The 27,733-nt window shown below is 60.0% G+C and overlaps 3 protein-coding genes, 1 long non-coding RNA gene and 1 pseudogene across 6 annotated transcripts; 3 read left to right on the top strand and 2 right to left on the bottom strand.

Moving 5' to 3' along the window:
* Positions 1-190: 190 nt before the first annotated feature.
* NAPA (NSF attachment protein alpha) lies at positions 191-16,937 on the bottom strand. The gene is made up of 11 exons (XM_085215319.1): positions 16,680-16,937; positions 13,316-13,395; positions 10,903-11,019; positions 10,298-10,344; positions 10,147-10,224; positions 3,202-3,257; positions 3,023-3,107; positions 1,212-1,316; positions 1,057-1,125; positions 750-800; positions 191-639 (listed from the first exon to the last, which is right to left on the bottom strand). The coding sequence occupies exons 1-11, from the start codon at positions 16,775-16,777 to the stop codon at positions 538-540; spliced, it is 888 nt and encodes a 295-aa protein (XP_085071445.1). The 5' UTR covers positions 16,778-16,937; the 3' UTR covers positions 191-537.
* Positions 13,385-14,420, top strand: LOC116217779 (uncharacterized). The gene is made up of 3 exons (XR_014880807.1): positions 13,385-13,556; positions 13,908-14,196; positions 14,276-14,420. It is a non-coding gene; the product is annotated as an uncharacterized LOC116217779 (long non-coding RNA).
* A 195-nt stretch (positions 16,938-17,132) lies between the features above and the next one.
* On the top strand, positions 17,133-18,703 carry LOC146541925 (uncharacterized). 2 transcript variants are annotated; one of them, XM_085215318.1, is made up of 2 exons: positions 17,133-17,259; positions 17,646-18,703. In XM_085215318.1, the coding sequence occupies exon 2, from the start codon at positions 17,652-17,654 to the stop codon at positions 18,570-18,572; it is 921 nt and encodes a 306-aa protein (XP_085071444.1). In that variant the 5' UTR covers positions 17,133-17,259; positions 17,646-17,651; the 3' UTR covers positions 18,573-18,703. The 2 variants fall into 2 exon arrangements, with proteins under 2 accessions (XP_085071444.1, XP_085071443.1); XM_085215317.1 differs by having other exon boundaries at positions 17,153-17,290.
* Positions 18,704-18,801: 98 nt separating this feature from the next.
* On the top strand, positions 18,802-24,018 carry LOC146541926 (uncharacterized; annotated as a pseudogene). The gene is made up of 2 exons (XR_014880806.1): positions 18,802-21,213; positions 21,951-24,018. The product of XR_014880806.1 is annotated as an uncharacterized LOC146541926 (transcript).
* On the bottom strand, positions 21,203-27,034 carry ZNF541 (zinc finger protein 541). The gene is given in 15 exon segments (XM_085215312.1): positions 21,203-21,900; positions 22,127-22,290; positions 22,468-22,608; positions 22,693-22,781; positions 22,859-22,934; positions 23,173-23,276; positions 23,572-23,711; positions 23,922-23,985; positions 24,405-24,510; positions 24,512-24,570; positions 24,573-24,729; positions 25,279-25,392; positions 25,515-25,674; positions 25,958-26,016; positions 26,285-27,034. Coding segments are annotated over 15 exon segments (2,352 nt in total). The 3' UTR covers positions 21,203-21,731.
* Between the last annotated feature and the right edge of the window lie 699 nt (positions 27,035-27,733).

A 27,733-nucleotide genomic window follows, 5' to 3' on the forward strand; every position in this document is an offset into this window, starting at 1 on the left:
CACACAGAACCACCTGCAAAGGGACAAGAGGGGGGGCTGCGGGGCACACAGGGTGGGGGGCAGGAAGGCGCTATGGGGCAGGAAGGCGCTATGGGGCAGGATGGCGCTATGGGGCAGGAAGGCGCTATGGGGGCAGGATGAGGAACTCCACCCCCAGGAATTCAGGCCCCCAGCAGCACGCAGAGCCCCCTCCGCTCATGCAACGTTTATTGGCCACGGCGCAATGGGGCACTACAGCAAAGGGGGGGGATGCAGCAGCCCCCTCCCCCCCCCCCGGGGCTGGCACCTTCATCCTCCTCACCCCATAACAACCCCAGCTGTGGGGCAGCGGGAGAAGAGGAGCTGCGGTGGGGGGCTCTGCCCAAACTTGGGGTGGTGGGCACAGAGCTCTTGGGACCCCCCCCCCCCAGCCCTCGTGGTCCCGGAGCAGCGAGGGGGATCCCAAAGCTTCGAACCCCAAATTGCTGCGAGAATTAAATAGTGGGGAGGGGGCAGAGGTTCCTGTACAGGAGGAGGTGGGGGGAGGCGGGGGGGAGCTCAGCGCAGATCCTCCTCCTCCCCCTGAATGGTCTTCTTGATGCGCAGCAGCATGGTGGTCAGCCACTGGTCCAGGCGTGTGAGGGAGTCGTACTCCTTCACCTTCAGGGACACGCGGGGGGTGTGGGGGGATGGGGAAAAACCCCGGTTGGGGGGAGGAATTGGGGGGAGGGGGACAGGGAAAGAAGATGGGGGGGGGACGTTGGACGTACCGCGTCGGTGTAGGCGTCGACGTTCTGCTCCTCGTGAGCATCCAGCAGTTTCTGGCAAAGAGAGGAAAAAAAAAAAAGAGAATCGGCCCCCCAGATCTATGGGGCTGCCCCCCAGATCTATGGGGCTCCCCCCCAGCATTTCCTCCGGGAGGAAAACCCCGTTCCTCCCGCAGGAAAACCCTCAGCTCTGCGTCACCACTCCTGGCTCCATCCCCGCGCACAGATTGGGGAGCAGTGGGGGGGGGTCGCACCGCCCCCGCCCGCCCCACGGGGATCCTGGCCGCCCTCCCGGCCCCCCACATCTCACCTTCACCAGTTTGCATTCACGTGAGTCCGTGAAGGCAGGGAACATCTCCTCGTACTTCTGCACGGCCAGCTGGAGGAAAACGCCGCGTGGTGGGGGTCACCTAAAGACCCCCCCCCCCCCCGAGCCTCCAGCCCCCCGAGCCCCCCGGCACCGACCTTGGCGTTGAGCATGTCGATGCAGAAGTGGCAGAGCGCGGCCTTGAAGAAATACTCCTTGGCGCTGTACTTGAGGAGGGGGCTGTCCATGGCACTGGTGCCCACCTGCAGGGAACGAGCAAAGGGAGGAGGGCGGTGGGAAGAGGGCGTCGGGGGACCCACAGCCAGCACTTATGGGGCAGAGGGCTCCGGGGTGCCCATAACCATCGCTTCTGGGGCAGAGGGACCATCAGTTATCGGCATCCCAGAGCCCTCTGCTCCGTAACAGCGCTTCTGGGAGCAGAAGGACCCTGGTTATGGGGCAGAAGACACCGAGGTGCCCATAATCACCACTTCTGGGAGCAGAAGGACCCCAGTTATGGGGCAGAAGACACCGAGGTGCCCATAACTGCTGCTTCTGGGGCACAGGGACCCCAGTTATGGGGCAGAAGACACCAAGGTGCCCATAACCATCAATTCTGGAGCAGAGGGACCCCAGTTATGGGGCAGAAGACACCGAGGTGCCCACAGCCACCACTTCTGGGGCACAGGGACCCCAGTTATGGGGCAGAAGACACCGAGGTGCCCACAGCCACCACTTCTGGGGCACAGGGACCCCAGTTATGGGGCACAAGACACCGAGATGCCCACAGCCACCACTTCTGGGGCACAGGGACCCCAGTTATGGGGCACAAGACACCGAGATGCCCACAGCCACCACTTCTGGGGCACAGGGACCCCAGTTATGGGGCAGAAGACATCGAGATGCCCATAATCACCACTTCTGGAGCACAGGGACCCCGGTTATGGGGCAGAAGACACTGAGATGCCCATAACTGCTGCTTCTGGGGCACAGGGACCCCCAGTTATGGGGCAGAAGACACCGAGGTGCCCATAATCACCACTTCTGGGGCAGAAGACACCGAGGTGCCCACAGCCACCACTTCTGGGGCACAGGGACCCCCAGTTATGGGGCAGAAGACACCGAGGTGCCCATAACCACCACTTCTGGAGCAGAGGCACCCCGGTTATGGGGCAGAAGACACTGAGATGCCCATAACCACCACTTCTGGAGCAGAGGGACCCCAGTTATGGGGCAGAAGACACCGAAGTGCCCACAGCCACCACTTCTGGGGCACAGGGACCCCAGTTATGGGGCAGAAGACACCGAAGTGCCCACAGCCACCACTTCTGGGGCACAGGGACCCCAGTTATGGGGCAGAAGACACCGAGGTGCCCATAACCACCACTTCTGGGGCACAGGGACCCCCAGTTATGGGGCAGAAGACACCGAGGTGCCCACAGCCACCACTTCTGGGGCAGAGGGATCCCAGTTATGGGGCAGAAGACACCAAGGTGCCCATAACTGCTGCTTCTGGGGCACAGGGACCCCGGTTATGGGGCAGAAGACACCGAGGTGCCCATAACCACCACTTCTGGGGCACAGGGACCCCCAGTTATGAGGCAGAAGACACCGAGGTGCCCACAGCCACCACTTCTGGGGCACAGGGACCCCCAGTTATGGGGCAGAAGACACCGAGGTGCCCATAACTGCTGCTTCTGGGGCACAGGGACCCCAGTTATGGGGCAGAAGACACCAAGGTGCCCACAGCCACCACTTCTGGGGCACAGGGACCCCAGTTATGGGGCAGAAGACACCGAGGTGCCCATAACCACCACTTCTGGAGCAGAGGGACCCCGGTTATGGGGCAGAAGACACCGAGGTGCCCATAACTGCTGCTTCTGGGACAGAAAGACCCCCAGTTATGGGGCAGAGGGCCCTGGTCCCCCCCCAGCTCCTGGCAGCAGGTCAGCAGCCCCCCAGGCCCCACCTGCTCGTAGATCTCCACAGCCTTCTGGTACTGCTCCAGCTGCGCCGCGTACGTGGCCACCTTCAGCAGGCACTTATTGGCCGAGCTGCGGGAACACAGAGCTCAGCGCGGGGTCGGGGGGGGGGGGTCCGTGGTATTTCGGGGGGGTGCCACCTTCAGAGGGGCGACGGAGGCATCACCTGTTGGACTCTTCGCCTTTGTAGTAATCGGCAGCCTGCTCGTAGTGCGCTATGGCCTGCGGGGGGGTGGGGGGGGGGGAAGGAGGAGGCAGTGAGAGCTCCTGCAGGAGCAGAAAAGGCGAAGAAATGATATTTGTGCCTATAAAAATAAAACATTTGCAGATCTATTCGGGGACGTGGAGCTGAGCACGAAGCCTGCGCTGCCTTCGCCCCCGCGCATCCGCCGCCATCTGTGAGCCTGATGGGGGGGGGGGGGGGGGGGAAGCGGCCCCCCTCCGTGCGGAAAAGCTGTTTTCCTTCTTTTTCGGCCCGTTTTGTCACGGGAGGGGTTGGGTTGTTGCCACTGAGAGGTGGGGGGTCGGCGATGAGGGCGGGCGCAGATTGGATTGGGGGGAATTTCTGTGAAAATGGGTCATTTTGTGGACGGGGGGGGGGGGGGGGGGGGGGGGGGGGGGGGGGGGGGGGGGGGGGGGGGGGGGGGGGGGGGAGGGGGGGGCGGGGGGGGGGAGCGGGGGGGGGGGGGGGGGGGGAGGGGGGGGGGGGAAAGAGGGGCGGGAGGTGAAGCATCATCTGATGCAGGCTGGGAATGCGCCCGGGGCTGAACGCCATGGGGGACAGCCAGGGAGGTCGTGCAGGATGTGGAACTCGTTATCTTCGTAATTAACTGGGTTTAACTCATCCCTGTCTGTGGGGAAAAGAACCCACGGAACCACAGTTGGGTTGGGAAGGTCCTTAAAGATCACAGAGCCATGGAATCCTACACTCGTTGGGTTGGAAGGTCCTTAAAGATCACAGAGCCATGGAATCCTACACTCGTTGGGTTGGGAAGGTCCTTAAAGATCACAGAGCCATGGAATCCTACACTCGTTGGGTTGGGAAGGTCCTTAAAGATCACAGAGCCATGGAATCCTGCTCTTGTTGGGTTGGGAAGGTCCTTAAAGATCACAGAAACAAGGAATTCTGCACTTGAGTGGGTTGGAAAGCTCCTTAAAGATCACAGAGCCATGGAATCCTACACTTGTTGGGTTGGAAGGGTCCTTAAAGATCACAGAGCCATGGAATCCTACGCTCGTTGGGTTGGAAGGGTCCTTAAAGATCACAGAGCCATGGAATCCTACACTCATTGGGTTGGAAGGGTCCTTAAAGATCACAGAGCCATGGAATCCTACACTTGTTGGGTTGGAAGGGTCCTTAAAGATCACAGAGCCATGGAATCCTACACTCGTTGGGTTGGGAAGGTCCTTAAAGATCACAGAGCCACGGAATCCTACACTTGTTGGGTTGGGAAGGTCCTTAGAGATCACAGAGCCATGGAATCCTACACTCGTTGGGTTGGGAAGGTCCTTAAAGATCACAGAGCCATGGAATCCTACACTCGTTGGGTTGGGAAGGTCCTTAGAGATCACAGAGCCATGGAATCCTACACTTGTTGGGTTGGGAAGGTCCTTAGAGATCACAGAGCCATGGAATCCTACACTCGTTGGGTTGGGAAGGTCCTTAAAGATCACAGAGCCATGGAATCCTACACTCGTTGGGTTGGGAAGGTCCTTAGAGATCACAGAGCCATGGAATCCTACACTCGTTGGGTTGGAAGGGTCCTTAAAGATCACAGAGCCATGGAATCCTACACTCGTTGGGTTGGGAAGGTCCTTAAAGATCACAGAGCCATGGAATCCTACACTCGTTGGGTTGGGAAGGTCCTTAAAGATCACAGAGCCATGGAATCCTACACTCATTGGGTTGGAAGGGTCCTTAAAGATCACAGAGCCATGGAATCCTACACTTGTTGGGTTGGAAGGGTCCTTAAAGATCACAGAGCCATGGAATCCTACACTCGTTGGGTTGGGAAGGTCCTTAAAGATCACAGAGCCATGGAATCCTACACTCATTGGGTTGGAAGGGTCCTTAAAGATCACAGAGCCATGGAATCCTACACTTGTTGGGTTGGAAGGGTCCTTAAAGATCACAGAGCCATGGAATCCTACACTCGTTGGGTTGGGAAGGTCCTTAAAGATCACAGAGCCACGGAATCCTACACTCGTTGGGTTGGGAAGGTCCTTAGAGATCACAGAGCCATGGAATCCTACACTCGTTGGGTTGGGAAGGTCCTTAAAGATCACAGAGCCATGGAATCCTACACTCGTTGGGTTGGGAAGGTCCTTAGAGATCACAGAGCCATGGAATCCTACACTTGTTGGGTTGGGAAGGTCCTTAGAGATCACAGAGCCATGGAATCCTACACTCGTTGGGTTGGGAAGGTCCTTAAAGATCACAGAGCCATGGAATCCTACACTCGTTGGGTTGGGAAGGTCCTTAGAGATCACAGAGCCATGGAATCCTACACTCGTTGGGTTGGAAGGGTCCTTAAAGATCACAGAGCCATGGAATCCTACACTCGTTGGGTTGGAAGGTCCTTAAAGATCACAGAGCCATGGAATCCTACACTCGTTGGGTTGGGAAGGTCCTTAAAGATCACAGAGCCATGGAATCCTACACTCGTTGGGTTGGAAGGTCCTTAAAGATCACAGAGCCATGGAATCCTACACTCGTTGGGTTGGGAAGGTCCTTAAAGATCACAGAGCCATGGAATCCTACACTCGTTGGGTTGGAAGGGTCCTTAAAGATCACAGAGCCATGGAATCCTACACTCGTTGGGTTGGGAAGGTCCTTAAAGATCACAGAGCCATGGAATCCTACACTCGTTGGGTTGGGAAGGTCCTTAGAGATCACAGAGCCATGGAATCCTACACTCGTTGGGTTGGGAAGGTCCTTAAAGATCACAGAGCCATGGAATCCTACACTCGTTGGGTTGGGAAGGTCCTTAAAGATCACAGAGCCATGGAATCCTACACTCGTTGGGTTGGAAGGTCCTTAAAGATCACAGAGCCACGGAATCCTACACTCGTTGGGTTGGAAGGGTCCTTAAAGATCACAGAGCCATGGAATCCTACACTCGTTGGGTTGGAAGGGTCCTTAAAGATCACAGAGCCATGGAATCCTACACTCGTTGGGTTGGGAAGGTCCTTAAAGATCACAGAGCCATGGAATCCTACACTCGTTGGGTGGAAGGTCCTTAAAGATCACAGAGCCATGGAATCCTACACTCGTTGGGTTGGGAAGGTCCTTAAAGATCACAGAGCCATGGAATCCTACACTTGTTGGGTTGGGAAGGTCCTTAAAGATCACAGAGCCATGGAATCCTACACTTGTTGGGTTGGAAGGTCCTTAAAGATTACAGAGCCACGGAATCCTACACTCGTTGGGTTGGGAAGGTCCTTAAAGATCACAGAGCCATGGAATCCTACACTCGTTGGGTTGGGAAGGTCCTTAAAGATCACAGAGCCATGGGATCCTACACTCGTTGGGTTGGAAGGGTCCTTAAAGATTACAGAGCCATGGAATCCTACACTCATTGGGTTGGGAAGGTCCTTAAAGATCACAGAGCCATGGAATCCTACACTCATTGGGTTGGAAGGGTCCTTAAAGATCACAGAGCCATGGAATCCTACACTCGTTGGGTTGGGAAGGTCCTTAAAGATCACAGAGCCACGGAATCCTACACTTGTTGAGTTGGAAGGGTCCTTAAAGATCACAGAGCCATGGAATCCTACACTTGTTGAGTTGGAAGGATCCTTAAAGATCACAGAGCCATGGAATCCTACACTCGTTGGGTTGGAAGGGTCCTTAAAGATCACAGAGCCATGCAATCCTACACTCGTTGGGTTGGGAAGGTCCTTAAAGATCACAGAGCCATGGAATCCTACACTTGTTGGGTTGGGAAGGTCCTTAAAGATCACAGAGCCATGGAATCCTACACTCGTTGGGTTGGGAAGGTCCTTAAAGATCACAGAGCCACGGAATCCTACACTCGTTGGGTTGGGAAGGTCCTTAAAGATCACAGAGCCATGGAATCCTACACTCGTTGGGTTGGGAAGGTCCTTAAAGATCACAGAGCCATGGAATCCTACACTCGTTGGGTTGGGAAGGTCCTTAAAGATCACAGAGCCATGGGATCCTACACTCGTTGGGTTGGAAGGGTCCTTAAAGATTACAGAGCCATGGAATCCTACACTCATTGGGTTGGGAAGGTCCTTAAAGATCACAGAGCCACGGAATCCTACACTTGTTGGGTTGGAAGGTCCTTAAAGATCACAGAGCCATGGAATCCTACACTTGTTCGGTTGGAAGGTCCTTAAAGATCACAGAGCCATGGAATCCTACACTTGTTGGGTTGGGAAGGTCCTTAAAGATCACAGAGCCATGGAATCCTACACTCGTTGGGTTGGGAAGGTCCTTAGAGATCACAGAGCCATGGAATCCTACACTCATTGGGTTGGAAGGGTCCTTAAAGATTACAGAGCCATGGAATCCTACACTCATTGGGTTGGGAAGGTCCTTAAAGATCACAGAGCCACGGAATCCTACACTTGTTGGGTTGGAAGGTCCTTAAAGATCACAGAGCCATGGAATCCTACACTTGTTGGGTTGGGAAGGTCCTTAAAGATCACAGAGCCACGGAATCCGACACTTGTTGAGTTGGAAGGGTCCTTAAAGATCACAGAGCCATGGAATCCTACACTCGTTGGGTTGGAAGGGTCCTTAAAGATCACAGAGCCATGGAATCCTACACTCGTTGGGTTGGAAGGGTCCTTAAAGATCACAGAGCCATGGAATCCTACACTCGTTGGGTTGGGAAGGTCCTTAAAGATCACAGAGCCATGGAATCCTACACTTGTTGGGTTGGGAAGGTCCTTAAAGATCACAGAGCCATGGAATCCTACACTTGTTGGGTTGGGAAGGTCCTTAAAGATTACAGAGCCACGGAATCCTACACTCGTTGGGTTGGGAAGGTCCTTAAAGATCACAGAGCCATGGAATCCTACACTCGTTGGGTTGGGAAGGTCCTTAAAGATCACAGAGCCAAGGGATCCTACACTCGTTGGGTTGGAAGGGTCCTTAAAGATTACAGAGCCATGGAATCCTACACTCATTGGGTTGGGAAGGTCCTTAAAGATCACAGAACCAAGGAATCCCACACTTGTTGGGTTGGAAGGTCCTTAAAGATCACAGAGCCATGGAATCCTACACTTGTTCGGTTGGGAAGGTCCTTAAAGATCACAGAGCCATGGAATCCTACACTTGTTGGGTTGGGAAGGTCCTAAAAGATCACAGAGCCATGGAATCCAACACTCGTTGGGTTGGGAAGGTCTGTAGAGATCAATGAGCCATGGAATCCTACACTCATTGGGTTGGAAGGGTCCTTAAAGATAACAGAGCCATGGAATCCTACACTCATTGGGTTGGGAAGGTCCTTAAAGATCACAGAGCCACGGAATCCTACACTTGTTGGGTTGGAAGGTCCTTAAAGATCACAGAGCCATGGAATCCTACACTTGTTGGGTTGGGAAGGTCCTTAAAGATCACAGAGCCACGGAATCCGACACTTGTTGAGTTGGAAGGGTCCTTAAAGATCACAGAGCCATGGAATCCTACACTCGTTGGGTTGGAAGGGTCCTTAAAGATCACAGAGCCATGGAATCCTACACTCGTTGGGTTGGAAGGGTCCTTAAAGATCACAGAGCCATGGAATCCTACACTCGTTGGGTTGGGAAGGTCCTTAAAGATCACAGAGCCATGGAATCCTACACTTGTTCGGTTGGGAAGGTCCTTAAAGATCACAGAGCCATGGAATCCTACACTTGTTGGGTTGGGAAGGTCCTTAAAGATTACAGAGCCACGGAATCCTACACTCGTTGGGTTGGGAAGGTCCTTAAAGATCACAGAGCCATGGAATCCTACACTTGTTGGGTTGGGAAGGTCCTTAAAGATCACAGAGCCATGGGATCCTACACTCGTTGTGTTGGAAGGGTCCTTAAAGATTACAGAGCCATGGAATCCTACACTCATTGGGTTGGGAAGGTCCTTAAAGATCACAGAGCCACGGAATCCTACACTTGTTGGGTTGGAAGGTCCTTAAAGATCACAGAGCCATGGAATCCTACACTTGTTCGGTTGGGAAGGTCCTTAAAGATCACAGAGCCATGGAATCCTACACTCGTTGGGTTGGGAAGGTCCTTAAAGATCACAGAGCCATGGAATCCTACACTTGTTGAGAAGGTCCTTAAAGATCACAGAGCCATGGAATCCTACACTCATTGGGTTGGAAGGGTCCTTAAAGATCACAGAGCCATGGAATCCTACACTCATTGGGTTGGGAAGGTCCTTAAAGATCACAGAGCCACGGAATCCTACACTTGTTGGGTTGGAAGGTCCTTAAAGATCACAGAGCCACGGAATCCTACACTTGTTGGGTTGGGAAGGTCCTTAAAGATCACAGAGCCACGGAATCCGACACTTGTTGAGTTGGAAGGGTCCTTAAAGATCACAGAGCCACGGAATCCGACACTTGTTGAGTTGGAAGGGTCCTTAAAGATCACAGAGCCATGGAATCCTACACTCGTTGGGTTGGAAGGGTCCTTAAAGATCACAGAGCCATGCAATCCTACACTTGTTGGGTTGGGAAGGTCCTTAAAGATCACAGAGCCATGGAATCCTACACTTGTTCGGTTGGGAAGGTCCTTAAAGATCACAGAGCCATGGAATCCTACACTCATTGGGTTGGGAAGGTCCTTAAAGATCACAGAAACAAGGAATTCTGCACTTGAGTGGGTTGGGAAGGTCCTTAAAGATCACAGAGCCATGGAATCCTGCTCTTGTTGGGTTGGGAAGGTCCTTAAATATCACAGAAACAAGGAATTCTGCACTTGAGTGGGTTGGAAAGGTCTTTGCAGATCACAGAAGCACAGAATCCTACATTGTGTGGGTTGGGAGGGTCCTTAAAGATCACAGAGCCACGGAACCCCGCGCCGGTTGGCTGGAAAGGTCCTTGCAGATCACAGAACCGCACACCGGTTGCGGTGGAAGGGCCCCCCCTCCCCTGCTCACCTTCTCGATGTCCACCAGCTCGCTCTCGTAGATCTCGGCAATGGAGATGTGGTGTTTGGCAGCGATGGTGAAGCGGCCCTGCGGGCAGAACCACGATCAGCACCGGCACGGCGACGCCGGAACCGGCGGGAAGTGGGGGGGGACCCCTCACCATGTCTGTGTAGATCTCAATGGCCCGGATCAAGCAGTTAATGGCCTCTGGATAAAGAAAAAACAAAACAGCTTCGTTGTGTCCAGACGGCCCAGAATGGAAAAGACCCAAAATAAAAGGGGACGTTTCTCTGCACCACCCCCTCCTGCTCCTCCTTTGGGTCTCGGGTCGGTGGTGTTGAGGGGGGGGGTGGGGTGGGCTGAGGACCCCCCCCCCCCCAGTGCTCGGGGAAGGGAAAGGAGAGCACAGCACGCGGCGGACGATGGGGGATGCAGATCTCAGGGAGATTAAACAAATCCTCCATGGGATTAACGATGTTTTCTCCTTCGTTATCTTCTCTGAAAATGACCCAAACTGACCCGGGGGGGTCACCGGTGCCCCCCCGGCATCCCAAGAGCACCCAACCCCCCCCCCCCCCTCCCCAGGACCCCCACAGGGCACCCAAGACCTCCTCAGCATCCCCCAGGACCCACAGGAACCCCCGCAGCATCCCCTACGACCCCCCCCAGCATCCCAAAGAAGCCTCAATGGCACCAGGACACTCCCAGTGCCCCCCCCCCCCCCCGTTCCCCCCCCACACCCAGGACCCCCCCAGCTGTGCTCACCCTGGGGATCCGCCTTCTTGAAGGCGTTGCCGGCGTCCACGAAGTTGGTGGCCGCGTCGTGTTTGCTCTGCAGCTGCAAGTGGAGCTGAGCTGCCTGGCAGAAGGCATTTCCTGCAGCTGGGGGGGGAAAAAAGGGGGTCGGGGGGGGGAGAAAAGGGGGTCGGGGGGGGACAACAAAGAGCACTGGGTTCCCTTTCTTTGGGGTCCCAGTGTTGGGCGCACGCTGGGTTCCAACATGGATGCGTCCCAACCCGACGTGAGAACCTCCAGACGTGTTCCCCCCCCCCCCCCAACCCAACCCCCCCCACATCAACACGACCCCAACCCCACAACCCAACTCAATGCACCCCCCCCCATCCCAGCAAGTCCCAACCCAACGTGCGTCACCCCCAACCCAACCCAACCAGCCCCCCCAGCCAACCCCCCCAACCCAATGCAACCCCCCCCAAGATCTTGATATGCCTCCCCCCAACCCAATGCAACCCCCCCGATCCCGATGTGCCTCCCCCCAACCCAATGCAACCCCCCCGATCCCGATGTGCCTCCCCCCAACCCAATGCATCCCCCCCCATCCCGATGTGCCTCCCCCCAACCCAATGCATCCCCCCCCCGATCCCGATGTGCCTCCCCCCAACCCAATGCAACCCGCCCCAGATCCCGATGTGCCTCCCCCCAACCCAATGCATCCCCCCCCAGATCCCGATGTGCCTCCCCCCAACCCAATGCAACCCCCCTGATCCCGATGTGCCTCCCCCCAACCCAATGCAACCCCCCCCGATCCCGATGTGCCTCCCCCCAACCCAATGCATCCCCCCCCATCTCGATCTGCCTCCCCCCAACCCAATGCATCCCCCCCCCCCTGATCCCGATGTGCCTCCCCCCAACCCAATGCATCCCCCCCCGATCCCGATGTGCCTCCCCCCAACCCAATGCATCCCCCCCCCCCGATCCCGATGTGCCTCCCCCCAACCCAATGCATCCCCCCCCGATCCCGATGTGCCTCCCCCCAACCCAATGCATCCCCCCCGATCCCGATGTGCCTCCCCCCAACCCAATGCATCCCCCCCCCAGATCCCGATGTGCCTCCCCCCAACCCAATGCATCCCCCCCCCGATCCCGATGTGCCTCCCCCCAACCCAATGCATCCCCCCCCCGATCCCGATGTGCCTCCCCCCAACCCAATGCAACCCCCCCCCGATCCCGATGTGCCTCCCCCCAACCCAATGCATCCCCCCCCAACCAGACGTGTTCCTCCCCCCAACCCAATGCAACCCCCCCCGATCCCGATGTGCCTCCCCCCAACCCAATGCATCCCCCCCGATCCCGATGTGCCTCCCCCCAACCCAATGCATCCCCCCCATCCCGACGTGCCTCCCCCCAACCCAATGCACCCCCCCGATCCCGATGTGCCTCCCCCCAACCCAATGCACCCCCCCCGATCCGCCTCCCCCCAACCCAATGCATCCCCCCCCGATCCCGATGTGCCTCCCCCCAACCCAATGCATCCCCCCCGATCCCGATGTGCCTCCCCCCAACCCAATGCATCCCCCCCCGATCCCGATGTGCCTCCCCCAACCCAATGCATCCCCCCCGATCCCGATGTGCCTCCCCCCAACCCAATGCATCCCCCCCCGATCCCGATGTGCCTCCCCCCAACCCAATGCAACCCCCCCCGATCCCGATGTGCCTCCCCCCAACCCAATGCATCCCCCCCATCCCGATGTGCCTCCCCCAACCCAATGCAACCCGCCCCGATCCCGATGTGCCTCCCCCCAACCCAATGCATCCCCCCCCGATCCCGATGTGCCTCCCCCCAACCCAATTCATCCCCCCCCGATCCCGATGTGCCTCCCCCCAACCCAATGCATCCCCCCCATCCCGATGTGCCTCCCCCCAACCCAATGCAACCCCCCCCAGATCCCGATGTGCCTCCCCCCAACCCAATGCATCCCCCCCCGATCCCGATGTGCCTCCCCCCAACCCAATGCATCCCCCCCCGATCCCGATGTGCCCCCCCCAACCCAATTCATCCCCCCCCGATCCGCCTCCCCCCAACCCAATGCAACCCTCCCCTGATCCCGATGTGCCTCCCCCCAACCCAATGCATCCCCCCCGATCCCGATGTGCCTCCCCCCAACCCAATGCATCCCCCCCCGATCCCGATGTGCCTCCCCCCAACCCAATGCATCCCCCCCCCGATCCCGATGTGCCTCCCCCCAACCCAATGCATCCCCCCCGATCCCGATGTGCCTCCCCCCAACCCAATGCATCCCCCCCCCGATCCCGATGTGCCTCCCCCCAACCCAATGCATCCCCCCCCAGATCCCGATGTGCCTCCCCCCAACCCAATGCATCCCCCCCCCACCCCCCATCCCGACACGGAGCTGCTGCTCCCCTTTGGGGCGCTCCGTACCGCTCCAGTTTTTGGCCATTTTGAACATGTTGGCCGCCCGGGCGTAGATGTCGCATGCTTCCTCGATCCGGGAGGAGCCCCTGAAAGGGAGCAGAGGGTGGGGGTCGATCCGTTGGGAATCCCAACCCCGAGGAGAAGGAATTGTGTTGTGTGGGGCTTCCCCACAGGGCTGGGAATCCCAATGAGGTGGGGTGGAACCGCGAGATGTGGGGCTCCTCATGGTGCTGGGAATCCCAATGAGGTGGGGATGGAACCGTGAGATGTGGGGCTCCCCATGGTGCTGGGAATCCCAACAAAGTGGGATTTGGGAATTCCAACGAGGTGGGATGGAACAGCGAGATGTGGGGCACCTCGTGGTGCTGGGAATCCCAATAGGGTTGGATTTGGGAATTCCAGCCCCAGTGGGATGGAACCACGAGATGTGGGGCTCCCCATGGTGCTGGGAATCCCAATGAGGTGGGGATGGAACCACGAGATGTGGGGCTCCCCATGGTGCTGGGAATCCCAATGAGGTTGGATTTGGGAATTCCAGCCCCAGTGAGATGGAACCGCAAGATGTGGGGCCCCCCATGGTGCTGGGAATCCCAATGAGGTGGGATTTGGGAATCCCAATGAGTTGGGCCTCTCCATGTTCTGAGCATCCTATCAAAGTGGGATTTGGGAATTCCAGCTCCAGTGGGATGGAACCATGAGATGTGGGGCTCCTCACGGTGCTGAGCATCCCAACGAGGTTGGATTTGGGAATCCCAATGAGGTGGGATTTGGGAATCCCAATGAGGTGGGATTTGGGAATCCCAATGAGGTGGGATTTGGGAATCCCAATGAGGTGGGATGGAACCGCAAGATGTGGGGCTCCCCATGGTGCTGGGAATCCCAACGAGGTTGGATTTGGGAATTCCAACGAGGTGGGATGGAATCGTGAGATGTGGGGCTCCTCGCGCTGCTGGGAATCCCAATAAGGTTGGATTTGGGAATTCCAGCCCCAGTGGGATGGAACCACAAGATGTGGGGCTCCCCATGGTGCTGGGAATCCCAATGAGGTGGGATTTGGGAATCCCAATGAGGTGGAGTGGAACTACGAGATGTGGGGCTCCTCATGGTGCTGGGAATCCCAATGAGGTGGGGTGGAACCACGAGATGTGGGGCTCCTCATTTGGGAATCCCAATGAGGTGGGGTGGAACTACGAGATGTGGGGCTCCTCATGGTGCTGGGAATCCCAACGAGGTTGGGGCATGGAACCGTGAGATGTGGGCCTCCCCATCATGCTGAGCATCCCAATGAGGTTGGATTTGGGAATCCCAACGAGGTTGGGATGGAACCGCAAGATGTGGGGCCCCCCATGGTGCTGGGAATCCCAATGAGGTGGGATTTGAGAATCCCAATGAGTTGGGCCTCTCCCTGTTCTGAGCATCCTATCAAAGTGGGATTTGGGAATTCCAGCCCCAGTGGGGTGGAATCATGAGATGTGGGGCTCCTCACGGTGCTGGGAATCCCAATGAGGTTGGATTTGGGAATTCCAGCTCCAGGGGGATGGAACCACGAAATGTGGGGCTCCCCATGGTGCTGGGAATCCCAACGAGGTTGGATTTGGGAATTCCAACGAGGTGGGATGGAATCGTGAGATGTGGGGCTCCTCGCGCTGCTGGGAATCCCAATAAGGTTGGATTTGGGAATTCCAGCCCCAGTGGGATGGAACCACGAGATGTGGGGCTCCCCATGGTGCTGGGAATCCCAATGAGGTTGGATTTGGGAATCCCAACGAGGTGGGATGGAACCACAAGATGTGGGGCTCCCCATGGTGCTGAGCATCCCAACGAGGTTGGATTTGGGAATTCCAGCTCCAGAGGGATGGAACCACGAGATGTGGGGCCCCCCATGGTGCTGGGAATCCCAATGAGGTGGGATTTGGGAATCCCAATGAGTTGGGCCTCTCCATGTTCTGAGCATCCTATCAAAGTGGGATTTGGGAATTCCAGCCCCAGTGGGATGGAACCACGAGATGTGGGGCTCCTCATGGTGCTGGGAATCCCAATAAGGTGGGATTTGGGAATTCCAGCCCCAGTGGGATGGAACCACGAGATGTGGGGCTCCCCATGGTGCTGGGAATCCCAATGAGGTGGGATTTGGGAATCCCAGTGAGGTGGGATGGAACCACGAGATGTGGGGCTCCCCATGGTGCTGGGAATCCCAACCCCAATGGGATGGAATGACGCGATGTGGCCCCCCAGCAGCTCTCCTAACGCTGCCGCCCTTCGCTAATTGCTAATCTAATTACTAATTAGCGGCACCAAAGAACCCGAGTGCCCCCCCACGGCGGTCTGGCAGCGCAGCATTATGCAATAATCCACCACCGCTCCCTCCCTCCTGCTGGCACGGAGCGCTCCGAGCCCCCCCAGCCCCCCCGGCCCCCCCAGCTCTCCCCCAGCAGGAAATCTTTCCCTTCGCCATCTGGAGGGCCCACGCAGAGGGGCGCGGGTGGGAGGGCAGCGATGCCATTTATGCCATTCCTTCCCCCTTTTTCTCCACCCCCTCCCCTCCCCCCCCCCCAAAGGAATGCAGCCCTCCCAATGGATGCCTCCCAAAGCTCTGGGATCGGCCCATGGAAGCCCCCGATTCCTCCCCCCGTTGACCCCACAACCACCTGGATCTGCCCCCTCCTCCCCCCCCCCCCCGACTCTCTGCTGCCCCACAGCCCCCACCAGGCTCCTAAAAGCTCCTCATGCCCCCCCCCCCAGTTCCCACCCCAGATCCCTCCCAAAGGCGCCCAGCCCCCCCCAGCAAAGTTTTTCATACAACTTTAAGCTCCCCTAAAAGCTCTCAACGCCTCTAAATCCCCTTTGAAGCCCCCCAGAAGCTCCCAAGACCCCCCTAAGCCCCCCCAAAAGCCCCACTGCCCCCATTAACTCCCAAAAAGTCTTCAAACGACGCTTTGACCACCACAAAAGTCTCCTGAAGTTCCTTCTAACCCCCAAAGACTTTTAATGCCCTTCTTGCCCCCAACCCAAAAGGTCCCACAACCCCTTCCAGCCCCCCCCAACCCAAAGCACCCAAAACCCTTTTGAACCCCCCCCCCACAAAATTTATCCTGAAGTTCCTTTTAACTCCCCCAAAACTCTTCGAGTCTTCCCCCAAATGCTCTTAACGCCTCTTTTACCCCCCCAAAAAGCTCCCAATGTCCCCCAACACCCCCCCACCCCAAACCCTCCCCTCTGCCCCCCCCCAGATCCTCTCCTCCCACCTCCACCCTCCCCCCCAGGCCCCTCCTCTGCCCCCCCCTCCCCAGGCCCTCCTCTCCTCCCTCCCTCCCTCCCTTCCTCCAGGCCCCTTGGCGCCCTCCCCCCGGCCCTTCGCCCCCGGACTCACCCGAAGAGGCCGGCGAAGAAGGACTGGGAGCCGCGCACCTTCCTGTCGGCCTCGGCCAGCAGCTGCAGCGCTTCCTTCTCCTTCCCGGCCTGGTCCATGGCGGCCGCCTTCCGCCTGACGGGACGTCAACTGCGCCCCCTGCACGTGATGCGAGAAGCCGCGCCCCCATTGGCTGGCGGGGGAATCACGTGAGGAGGGAAGAGCTGGCGGAAGTCTGCGCGGAGTGAGAGGGAACAGCGCCCCCCCCGGCGGCGGGAGGGACGCGGGGACGGCGCGCAGATGACGTCACCGCCCCGTGATGGCACCGTCGATGACGTCATCACCGCCGCAATGACGTCACCGCAGCACAGGGTCTGAGCTCACAGCAGAGCGCTCCGTGGCTCCCGCTGGCAACGAGGGGGGTAACGAGGGAGGACAGAAATCCATTTAGCCGACCCGCCCTCGTTATGCCGTCCCCCTTAATTGGCTCCACCCGTTAATTGGCTCCACCCGTTAATTGGCTCCACCCGTTAATTGGCTCCGCGGCGGCCTCCTTCCCAATGGGAAGCTTCGGGAGGAACCCTTCGTGTTTTGCTTCCAGGTGAAAGGGGGACGCTGCCGTGCGCGAAGGCGTGAGTCCCAACGAGCGGCGGTGTGCGGGGGGAGGTAGGGGGGGTCCCAAGGGGGTCCCAGGGTCATCCGGGGCGGGGGGAGAACCCAGGGTTATCGGGGAGGGGGCTGCCTGGGGGAATTCCAGGCAGATCCCCAGGGATTCCCAAAGGCAGCGATCCGGGGGGATTCCCAGGCAGGAATCCCGACCCTGGCTGGCAGCTCACCCGCACAGCACATCCTGCTTTTCCTTCACGCCGTCCCTGAGCTTTGAGGCGGCTCGCCGCAATCCCGCGAGCGGCACAGTGCCGTTAATTGCTAATTAACCACGCCTGCTCGCTCCCTAACTCCTTGTCTCCCTCCTCCCACCTCCCGCAGGGCGCCATGGAGGACGGCAGCGCCAGGAGGGTCCCCCAACCACCCCCCCCCCCCCCCCCCAACCCCAAATCGAAGTCGAGGACGGCGGGGCTGAGCTGCAGCCCAAGGAGGAGGGGGTGGAGGAGCAGCCCCCGCCGCTCAGCGCCGCGTCCCACCCGCACAGCCTGCAAGGTGGGTGCCTGCTTTAACCCCACAGCACCACGTTTCTATCTGGTCCACGCTGGGACCTCGCCGTGGGGTCACCCCACCTCCTCGTGGGGAATCCACGTCTGCTGCCCGGGGATCTCCTGCCCGTCGTCCGCACGTGGAGGAGCGCTTCTGTCCCTCTGCAAAGGGATCGATCCCCTCTTGGGATGGAGGGAGGCTGAAAGACAAAGCAGCCCAACACCCCGGCATCCCAAAAGAGCAGCCCCCCAACACCACAGCATCCCAAAAGAGCAGCCCCCCAACACCACAGCAGCCCCCCAACACCCCGGCATCCCAAAAGAGCAGCCCCCCAACACCCCGGCATCCCAAAAGAGCAGCCCCCCAACACCCCGGCATCCCAAAAGAGCAGCCCCCCAACACCACAGCATCCCAAAAGAGCAGCCCCCCAACACCCCGGCATCCCAAAAGAGCAGCCCCCCAACACCACAGCATCCCAAAAGAGCAGCCCCCCAACACACCACGGCATCCCAAAAGAGCAGCCCCCCAATACCACAGCAGCCCCTGAATACCACAGCATCCCAAAAGAGCAGCCCCCCAACACCCCAGCATCCCAAAAGAGCAGCCCCCCAACACCACAGCATCCCAAAAGAGCAGCCCCCCAACACCACAGCAGCCCCTGAATACCACAGCATCCCAAAAGAGCAGACCCCCAACACCACAGCAGCCCCTGAACACCACGGCATCCCAAAAGAGCAGCCCCCCAACACCACAGCCCCCTGACAGCCCCCTAACACCACAGACCCCCCAACACAGCAGCCCCCCAACATCAACATTACAGCATCCCAAAAAAGCAGCCCACAAACACCGCAGCAGCCCAACAGCAGCATCCCACCACCAACCCCCAACATCACAGCCCCCCAACTCCACAGCCCCCCACCACCAACCCCCAACCACCACAGCCCCCCAGAAGAGCAGCCCCTCAACACCACAGCCCCCTAACAGCAGCCCCCCAACACCACAGAATCCCAGAAGAGCAGCCCCCCCAGCACCAACACCCAACTCAACACCGTCCCAACAGCAGCCCCCAGCCCCCAACGCAACAGCCCCCCAGCAACGCACTCCCCACCCCTGTTCACAGCACCAAAGGGGCCGACGGAGGCCCAGCCGCCGTCCCTTTGCTCACCCAGCCCTGCGTTTCCCCGCAGAGGAAATCTCGGTGGTGTCCAGCGTTGAGGAGGTGACGGGAGAAGGGCGCAGCGCACGACGGCCCCGACGCCGCAAATCCAAAGCGTGGAATACTGCAGCAAGCTGTGCGACGCCGACGTGGGGTGCGAGGTGTGCAGGAAGCAGCTCTCCTTCCACGGCAGCACCACCACCATGCGGGAGCACCTGGTGAGGAAGAACAGCATCAGCATCCGCACGGCGCCGCCAATCCCGGAGCCTGCGGGGAAACGGCCGCGTCCGGCCACGTCGGAGAGCTTGGGGAGCCCCGGAGCGACGCCATCACCGAGCTGCTGCTCGAGATGGTCCTCTGCCACCTGCACCCCCTCTCCGTGGTGAAGGACGAAGGGTTGGGGCTCCTCCTGGGTTACCTGGAGCCCAGCACGGCTCTCCGGCACGCTGCGGCGTCACCAAGCGACACCTGGGGCGCTGCCTGCAGGCACACAGAGCGTGGTGCTGTGTGCTGAGCTCTGGGTGTCCCAGCCGGGCCGTCCCTACGTCACCATCAGCGCCAGCTTCGTCGACGCGCAGTGGCGGCGGCTGCAGCGCGTGCTGGAGACGCGGGAGGACGACGACAATGGCGGCGGCGGCGCTTTGGAGGAGAGGCTGCGTGCCGCGCTGCCGGAGTTCGGGCTGGACGGCGGGTCGGTGTTGTGCATGGCGCACGACGGCGTCGCAGGGCTGGGCTGGCGGGTGCTGCGCTGCGCTGCACGCACCTTGCAGCAGTGCATGGCTGCGGGGCTGCGAGTGCAGGAGGCGCCGGGCCTGGTGGGTCACTTCCAGCGGGACGCCGAGGTGGCCGCAAGCCGGAGGCCACCCGCAAGGCCCGGAGGAAGCTGGTGACGGACGTGGGCTCGCACGAGCACCGCCGAGGTGAGCGAGAGCCTCGTGGGCGGCGATGGCGGTGCTGGAGGAGCGGAGCAGCAGTGGAAGCTGCTGCAGGATCTGCTGCCCTTGCTGCGCACCGCCAAGCTGATCCACGGAATGGATCCGTGTCCATCTCAGCACTGCTGCCCTGCGTGCACGGCCTGGTGGCCGCCGTCGCACAGCGAGCAGAGGAGGCTGGAGCTGGTGGGGAACATCCGAGCGGAGCTGGCGCGGCGCTGGGGGGTGGCGGAGGACGAGGAGCTGCTGGAGAGCCTGGCCGTCATCGCCGCCTTCCTCGACCCGCGCTTCGAAGAGCTGAGGTTCCTCAGCCCCGAGCTGAGGAGGACGTTGCACAGCAGGGTGAAGGACACGCTGTCAAATGCTGCGGGCCCCCAGCCCCTCCAGCCCCCCCACGGCCGGATGCCGAGCTCGGAGCGCGCAGCAGAGAGCGGGGAAGCGGGTGCCGAAGAGCAGAGCGTGAACGACATCCTGCTGGGGAAGGACCCGACCGAGAGCATGCCCGAATGCAGCAGCAGCTGGAGAACTACACGGTGGAGCCGCTCTGCAGGCGCAGCACCGCCCCGGTCGCCGTGGCAGAGCGCGGAGCAAACGGCACCAGGTGGGAACTGCACGTTTCTGGTACGGTTGAGGCTCCAAATGCCGGCGTCGCTCTGCTGTTCTGCAGCACCGAGGGCTCCTCCAGGGCTGGGAGCTGCTGGGGCTCCTCCAGAGCTTCTCCCAAAGCGCTGCTGGGGGTGTCCGGCTGTCTGGAGGGCTGCATGCGGCGCTCTGCTCACATCCAGGAGGCAATGAGCTTCTCCCGCTGTCCTGAGGGCTGGAGGAAGCGTTGCTGAGTGCTCCTCGATCACGAGAACCCACCTGACGAGAAGGGAAAGGGCTCTGCCGCTCTGCAAAGCCAACTCCTGCTTTGGGCAAAGCGTTTCTCAAAACCCGCAGCCAAAATTCGACCCTTTGGGGGATGGAACCGAACTGCAATGGAGACCATTCCCAAAATGCAACCAAAGCCGTGTGAGAATTGCGGCCAGCAGCAGCAGCCCTGCATCCCTCCTGCTGAGGGAAAACCCCTTCGTTACGTTTTACCTGTCCAACATCGTTTTTCCCACCCTAAAGCGTTGTATGAGAGACGTTATCGATGCAAATGAGCGCTAATTAGTGCAAGGACAGACACCCGGACGCAGCGTTACGCCAAACAGCGGCGCCTGCCGCCACCATCGCTTTAATTAATTGTTTAATTGCTTTTAGACAACCAGCCAGAGCGGCCCAGAACTTCTGCTGCCACAGAAACCAATACAAGGAGTTCAGTAGAAAATGGGTGAGAAAAGGAGGAGTTTTGGTAGAAAATGGGTGAGAAAGGCAGGAGTTTTGGTAGAAAATGGGTGAGAAAGGGAGGAGTTTTGGTAGAAAATGGGTGAGAAAGGGAGGAGTTTTGGTAGAAAATGGGTGAGAAAGGGAGGATCCTGGTGTGAGATGCTGCGCACTGATGGCACTCCATGGCAGAACGGGGAATTAACAGCACCCACGTGTGCCCCACAACCACCAAACCCCGCCATCGGGGGCCAAATTTCCATCCCAAACGGAGGCGAGGGCTGGACAGAACCGGCAGCCCCACTGTTAGTGCAGCTTTTCCTCCACCACGTCAGCCCCCAACCCAACCCAACCCCGCTGCCCTCGCAGCCCCATCGCAGCCACCGCCGGTGCCCAACGCCGACAAAGCCCCAGAAATGCTTCCAACGCTTCTTAAAGCTTCTCCTGTGGGTGCCAAACGTCCTCTGCAGTGCCTCTGTGAGAGCGCCCAGGGATCGCGGTGCTCGGGAGGGAACCCACCTGGGGTTACTGGGGGGGCACAGCCCCCCAGCTGCTGCTCAGGGCCCCCCCCACGGCTGCCTCCTCTCTTTTGAGGGCTTCCAGGGCCCACGGGGCCTCCAGGAGGGGCAGCGTGCGGCGCTGCGGCCGATGGCGCTTCATGTGAGCGTTGCGACCTTTGATCTTGTCAAACACCCTGGAAAACAAAACGGGGGAGGGGCGTTAATTAATTCCTGTCTTCATTAGGTGAAGGCCGCTAAACCCGGCGTCGTGACTTCCACCCACGTGGGTTCGGATTGAGACGCTCGGAGAAGACAGAACTGAGCAGGCCCAGGATGGGCACCATCCTGCTCCCAGGAGGGGTGTAAAGCAGCAGCCCAAAGCAGCGGGCCGTCAGGACGAGGCCGGATGCTCAGCTCTACCTCTCGCACTCGGTGCAGGGGAACACGGCGTGATGCTCCGCGGCATCGGGAGCTCGGCCTGGGCTGCAGGAGGGGCTGCCCGCAGGGTGGGGTGTCTTCCCGCAGCTCTTCTTGCTGCTCTCGCTGGGCAGAAGGCAGTGCCTCTTCTTCGGGGGGCAGAGGGGCTGCAGGTCAGACAGCAGTGGTTAGCTCTGTGCCTGCAGAAGGGCTGAGTGCGGAGGGTGGGAAAAACCAGGGAGGAAACGCCTGCTGTGCGTGTGCTCGCACCGAGCCGAAGGGCAGCACTTGGCTCCCGAGACGCTGCAGAAGGAGCTCACCAAAAACACACAGCAGTTTTCTACCTTTTCCTCGGCCTCCTCCGCCTCACTGCCGTCCCTCTTGATCTTTTTGTCTGCGTTTTGAGGCCGGCTGTGGTCAAACTTGATGATCTTTTTCCAGATGTAGTAATACTCGACGCACTGGGACACGTTCTTCGTCTGGACCTGAGCAGGAGGAACAGCAGTGATCGGAAACACCCGACCCCCCCCCTGCTAACGCCGCCCCACCCCTCAGCCTCCAGGTTTCACCTTCTTCTGGATCAGGTAGAAATCCTTCTTGTGGGCATGAAAGGCGTTTTTGAAGAGCTGCCTCTCCACGGGCGTCCACACATCCGAGCCTGGTGAGGAAGCAGCGCAGCACTGAAGGGAACGGCTCGGGGCGGTTTGACTGCTCGCAGCCCTCTGAGCTCATTACCTGTGTAGCGGTAATTAGCGAGAGGATGGGACTGGGATTTGTGCGGCCAGCCAAACAGCAGCAGCTCCAGAGCGTCCTGCAGGAGGAGGAGAAGGGCTTCAGATGCCAGGAGAAGCAGAAGTGGAAAGCTTCGTGCTGCCACAGTGCCCTCCAGTGCAGGGATGGATCCGTGCTCCATCCGCGCTCCACCACTCAGCCCGAAGGGCTCCACGTTTCCAGCAGCTCGTGGGCCCACCTGAGCCCCAGCTCTCAGCTCACAGCAGGAAGGATTTAATTGTGGCGCTGTTAATTACGGCCCAGCGGCAGCTCCTTACCACCACGTTGCCCCGCGCTTCGTGCAGGCAGTGCAGCGCCAGCTCCAGGTTGGTTCCCCCGCCCGGCATGACGCTGGAGCACGCCATGTTCAGCAGCTCCATCACTGCAAGGCAACGGAAATCCCAGTGAATCGGCTCCCGCCGCAGAAACAAAGCGGGCGCCGGACAAAGAGAGGCGAGGGGCACTGCTGTGGGCTCCCACCAAGCCAGCCCCCTCCCACAGCCCCTCCTGGGGGGCACAGCCACTCACATCCCACAGCTCCGGCCCCCCAGCCCCTTCTGCCCGGTGGAACAGAGCACAGGGGAACAAGGCAGAGGATCGGGGCGTGCAGAAAGCTGCAGTGAAAGCCTTCTCAACCAGAGGACCTCCGAGGTCCTGAAGGCAGAGGATGAAGCGACCTCTGTCCTGCGTTTCCTCGTTGGTTGCGATGTCTCCCCACGGCTTCCACACCAAGGCTGCCTGCTCTGCATTTCCTAAGCGCGATCTGTCCCGGAGGGTCGGGATCTCAGCCTGAAAGCGGCTCCCAACGTTGATGTGGCTGAAGGAGAAACGGGGGGGAGGGGGAATGAGGAGAGTGAGCTGGGACTGGTGCGTCCCATCAACAGAGGAAAGGGGACGGACTGCCGCTCCGAGCCGCAGAGCAGGGCGTGGGGAGGGCAGCGGGGCCGCAGTGGGGCTGGGGAAGAAGGGGAGCCACACTCAGGGTGCGTTTCCCAATCATTTCCCACGGCTCTGCGTCGTAACTCACGGCTCAATGCTGATTTTGGTGCCGTCCTTCATGAGGCACAGCCCGAAGTCTCGGTCCATTCTGTCTGAAAGGTGTGAAAACCAGCAGGATAAGCATAGCTCTGCCAGGACTTTGCTCCATTTCTATTCTCACTTTGGCACACCGCTCCTCTCCTAGAGTTCCCTCATCCCAGGGAATGCCTGGGAACCACCATCAGCCAGGCCAGAAAGCCAAGCAGGGAACGAGCAGTCCTAATTAACTCAGACTCTGCCTTTCGCTCCTCAAAACCCCCCAGATTCCACAGCCCGCAGCGGGGATGAACGGCCGCCACTCACGTCTGAAAGCCCTTCACAAAGCCGTGCCCACAGCTGGAGGCAGCAGGGCCACTTCTCACCACGCCGCGGCCCCCGAAGCCCCACGGGAGGCAGAGCACAGAGGAAGCTGCCCCCGATCCGCGGGTGCTGCGGTGCCGTTTGGGGGCCGTTTGGGTGCACCGGTCCTTACCCAGCACGCTGCCCCAGAGCCGACGAGGCTCTGCAGCAGTGGACGAGCAGACGGCGTTGAAGTAGAGCCCCGAGCCCTCGCGGATGGGGCTGAGCATGGGCGGGGGGTGTGTAGGGCGAGCACTGCAGCAGGTCCCGCAGCAGGCGGTCCATCAGCAGCACGGGGAGCGCAGGTTGCTGCGGTAGCAGCCCCCAGGGCCGGGCTGCGCCTCGGGGGGTGGCGGGGGGGGGATGAAGAGGGGTTTGGGGAGAATCTGCCGCTTCCTCTTCCTCGGGTGTGAGCTGACGCGGGGGCTCTTCCCGTCCTGGCTCTCCTTGGGGGTCACCTGGACAAAGGGTGAAAACAGATTCCTGCTTTGACCTGCTTTGGCAGGGGGGTTGGTCTCGATGATCTCTAGAGGTCCCTTCCAACCCCTACAATTCTGTGATTCTGTGATTTTCTCATAGGAAAGCAGCACCGCCAGCTGAGGAAGCAGGCTGGCGTTGCATGGGGGCTCCGCCTGGTGCTGCTCTGCTACAGCTCATTATTCCCAGCATCGAAGCGCAGGTTGGGGCCCGGCGCTCACACACACTCATCCCAACCCTGCTGGGAACCACCCCCGATTTTGGGGCAAAAACCAAATTGTGAAACCTCAAAATCTTTACGTGAGCTGGAGAAGCGCCGAGTAATTCACTCTGTGCACTGCTCTGCCCCACTGCCGTCCCCACATCACCCGTTATCCTCACGCATCTCCAATTAATCACCCTTACAAGCCTACTGCTGCACTAATTACCGGCACATCCCTCGGTTTAGCGATATTTCAGCACAATTTGGGAGACAGAATGGGAGCTCAACACCCGGAGGAGGAAGGCCTGCTGGTTCAGCTGTCACCCACCTCACCCCCAGGCAGCACCGGCACTGAGACAGGAATGAGCAGCGCAGCTCCGGCCTCGCAGGGCTCCTCCTGCAGCTCCGGCCTCGCAGCAGATCCAGCTTCTGCAGCACAGCCCTGAGCAGCATGGAGACACCCGGGGGTCACACAGCGCTCCGGGGGAGGGCTGGGATTGGGGACGGACCCCCGTGCACCGCCTTTGCTTTCTGAGCGCCCCAACCCCTCTGCTTTCCCTTCACCTGCGGCTCCTCTTTCCTCTGGGGCAGCAGCCACTGCTCGTCACGGAAGCACATGTGGCTGTCCAGGCCCTTCTGGGTGTAGAACACCTGCTGGCAGCTCTTGCATAGAAAAACGCCGTCGCAGTCGCTGCTGTTGGTGGGAGCAGCGCTGCTCTTAGCGCTAGGAGGGAAACGTGGAGATAAAGGGATGGAAAATCAGCACCGTTCCCTTTAGAAAAGAAACATTCGGCTGTGTTCAGTGCTAGAGCCGGGGCAGAGAACTTCCTGGGGTCATGCAACGTGTGCGACTTGTGAGGCAGAACTGAGGACCTTCTGGTTCTCATTTACACCCCTATTAATTAGTACAATACGCAGCCGACCAGATGAGGAGGCCTCGTTACGCGGAGCTGCTGAGAGCCCTCCAGGAACTGAAAGGAAACCCTGAGGTCAGCACAACCGCTCACCTCGTGGCCGCCGCGCCGTCCTCCTGCGCCGTGCCTGGGAAGCCGCAGATGTTTCCCCCCTGCGGGTGAAGAAACAACAGGCAGAGCGAGGTGTCACCACTCCAACGCCGTCACTGCGTCTCTCAGCAGCCAACGCTCCTTAACCAGCACCACCACCACTCTCCCAGCTGACGCAGCAGACATCAAACCACCCCCAGCCGCCCAACGCGGGCACGCAACCGGGCTGTGCTCACCCCGGCACCCGGAGCACCGACAGCAGGGAGGCACCGAGGGCAGCGCTGCCCGCACCCCGAGGGCTCCCGCTGCTCCCCCCCTGCTCCCACACACCTGGATGCGGTGGAGGACGGGCAGCTGGCGCGGTGCAAAGGAGGCCATGGCCACCTGGCTGGGGGACGCCGTGCCCGCCAGCCCTGCCGACAGCTTCTCCCTGCGTGCAGCGGGCACGCGCCACGACCTGCCTGCACCCGCGCCGCCGCCGCCTCTGCTCTTCTCCCCCTTGCTGGAGGCAGCCTCGTTCTGCAGCCGATCCGTCGCCGCGCTGCTCTCACGCTCTCGGGCACAGGGAGAGGAGTCCTTCGGCCCTTTGGGAGCCAGCGCGTGGGACAGGCTGTGCTGGGAGGCGGCCAACACCTGCAGGAGGTTCCGCGTCCCCGGCTCCGTGCCGGCGGCTCTCAGCTGCCCACCGCCACTCAGCACCGCCTGCTGTTCCGCGACGCTCTGCCACGGCTGAGTGCCGTCCTCGGGGCGGCCCAACATCGCCTCCTCCACACCTGGGCTCACCAGAGGGAAAGGCAAAGCGTCCGGGCACTCGGAGAGGAAGGAGCAGGAGAGGGGGGCTTCCCTTCCACCAGGGCTGGGTTTGAATGTGAAACAGCAGCGCTCCTCTGGGCGCAGAGCGGCGTGCCGCTGAGCCAGGGGTGGGAGCTGACGGCTGCTCGCTGCGCTCTGAGCACTGCAAAATGCATCCCAGCACTGCCGGGGTCCGCATCCAGCCCTGCGGGCTGCAGGAGAGCGGGGCTGGGAGCCACGCTGCCGCTCAGCCCATCTCCAGGAGCAGCGGCAGGGATCTCCAGGCATTCCTCCGGCACACTGCTGTCCTCTGCCAGGCTGCAGGACGAACAGCCCGTGCCCTGCGGGGGCTGCAGCTCACAGTGCTGCTCCGGGCACACCGAGCCTTTCCTTTTCCTGCTCCTGTGGGACAGAGGAACAGCGATATGCAAACGGGAAATGAAAGCGCTCTGCACCCAAAGCGCAGCCCCCGCGCTCCCGCTGTTCGTGGCACGGTGTTGTTTGAGGGGCAGACGTGGCACAGGGCAAAACCCCACAGATCTGGGCTTTATTTGGGACACGGCACCGTCCTGCGCTGCTGTGGAAGCGGCACAACCCGACTACACCCCAACTCAACACAACAAGGACCCAAAGCCTCCCCGGATTTGCTCCAGCTCAGCCCTCAGGACCGCGCTTCCACGCACACGGATCGCACCGAAGGAAGCGGGGCCGTAACCCAACACAGCCGCACCTCTGGCCCGGCACCGGCACCAACCGGGAGGGAAAACAACACCCACAGCAGCCCAGCCGTGTGACAAACACCCCGACCGCCCGCCGTGCCCCACATACGGGTGTTGGTGCTGCTGGCCGTCAGTCGGGCTGTGGGCGGTGCTGCACAGCCGCATCCCGCAGCAGCTGCAGGGCAGTGGAGAGCCGCGAGGCGATGCCCGGCTCCGGGTGGCCGCAGGGTCCGTGTTGGGCACCCCAGGAAGGCACAGCCCTGAGCAG

Source organism: Meleagris gallopavo, unplaced genomic scaffold (assembly GCF_905368555.1).
Source record: "Meleagris gallopavo unplaced genomic scaffold, MGAL_WU_HG_1.1 scaffold_15, whole genome shotgun sequence".
Lineage (NCBI taxonomy): Eukaryota > Metazoa > Chordata > Aves > Galliformes > Phasianidae > Meleagris > Meleagris gallopavo.

Bases quoted from the DNA above. Each gene is read 5' to 3' on its own strand.
- NAPA (XM_085215319.1), bottom strand. From the start codon at position 16,777: ATGGACCAGGCCGGGAAGGAGAAGGAAGCGCTGCAGCTGCTGGCCGAG. The intron at 10,225-10,297 runs GTGAGGGGTCCC...TTCTGCCCGCAG, and splicing joins TTGAGATCTACACAGACATG to GGCCGCTTCACCATCGCTGC. The intron at 640-749 runs GTACGTCCAACG...GTGTCCCTGAAG, and splicing joins TCGACGCCTACACCGACGCG to GTGAAGGAGTACGACTCCCT.
- LOC146541925 (XM_085215318.1), top strand. From the start codon at position 17,652: ATGGAGGACGGCAGCGCCAGGAGGGTCCCCCAACCACCCCCCCCCCCC.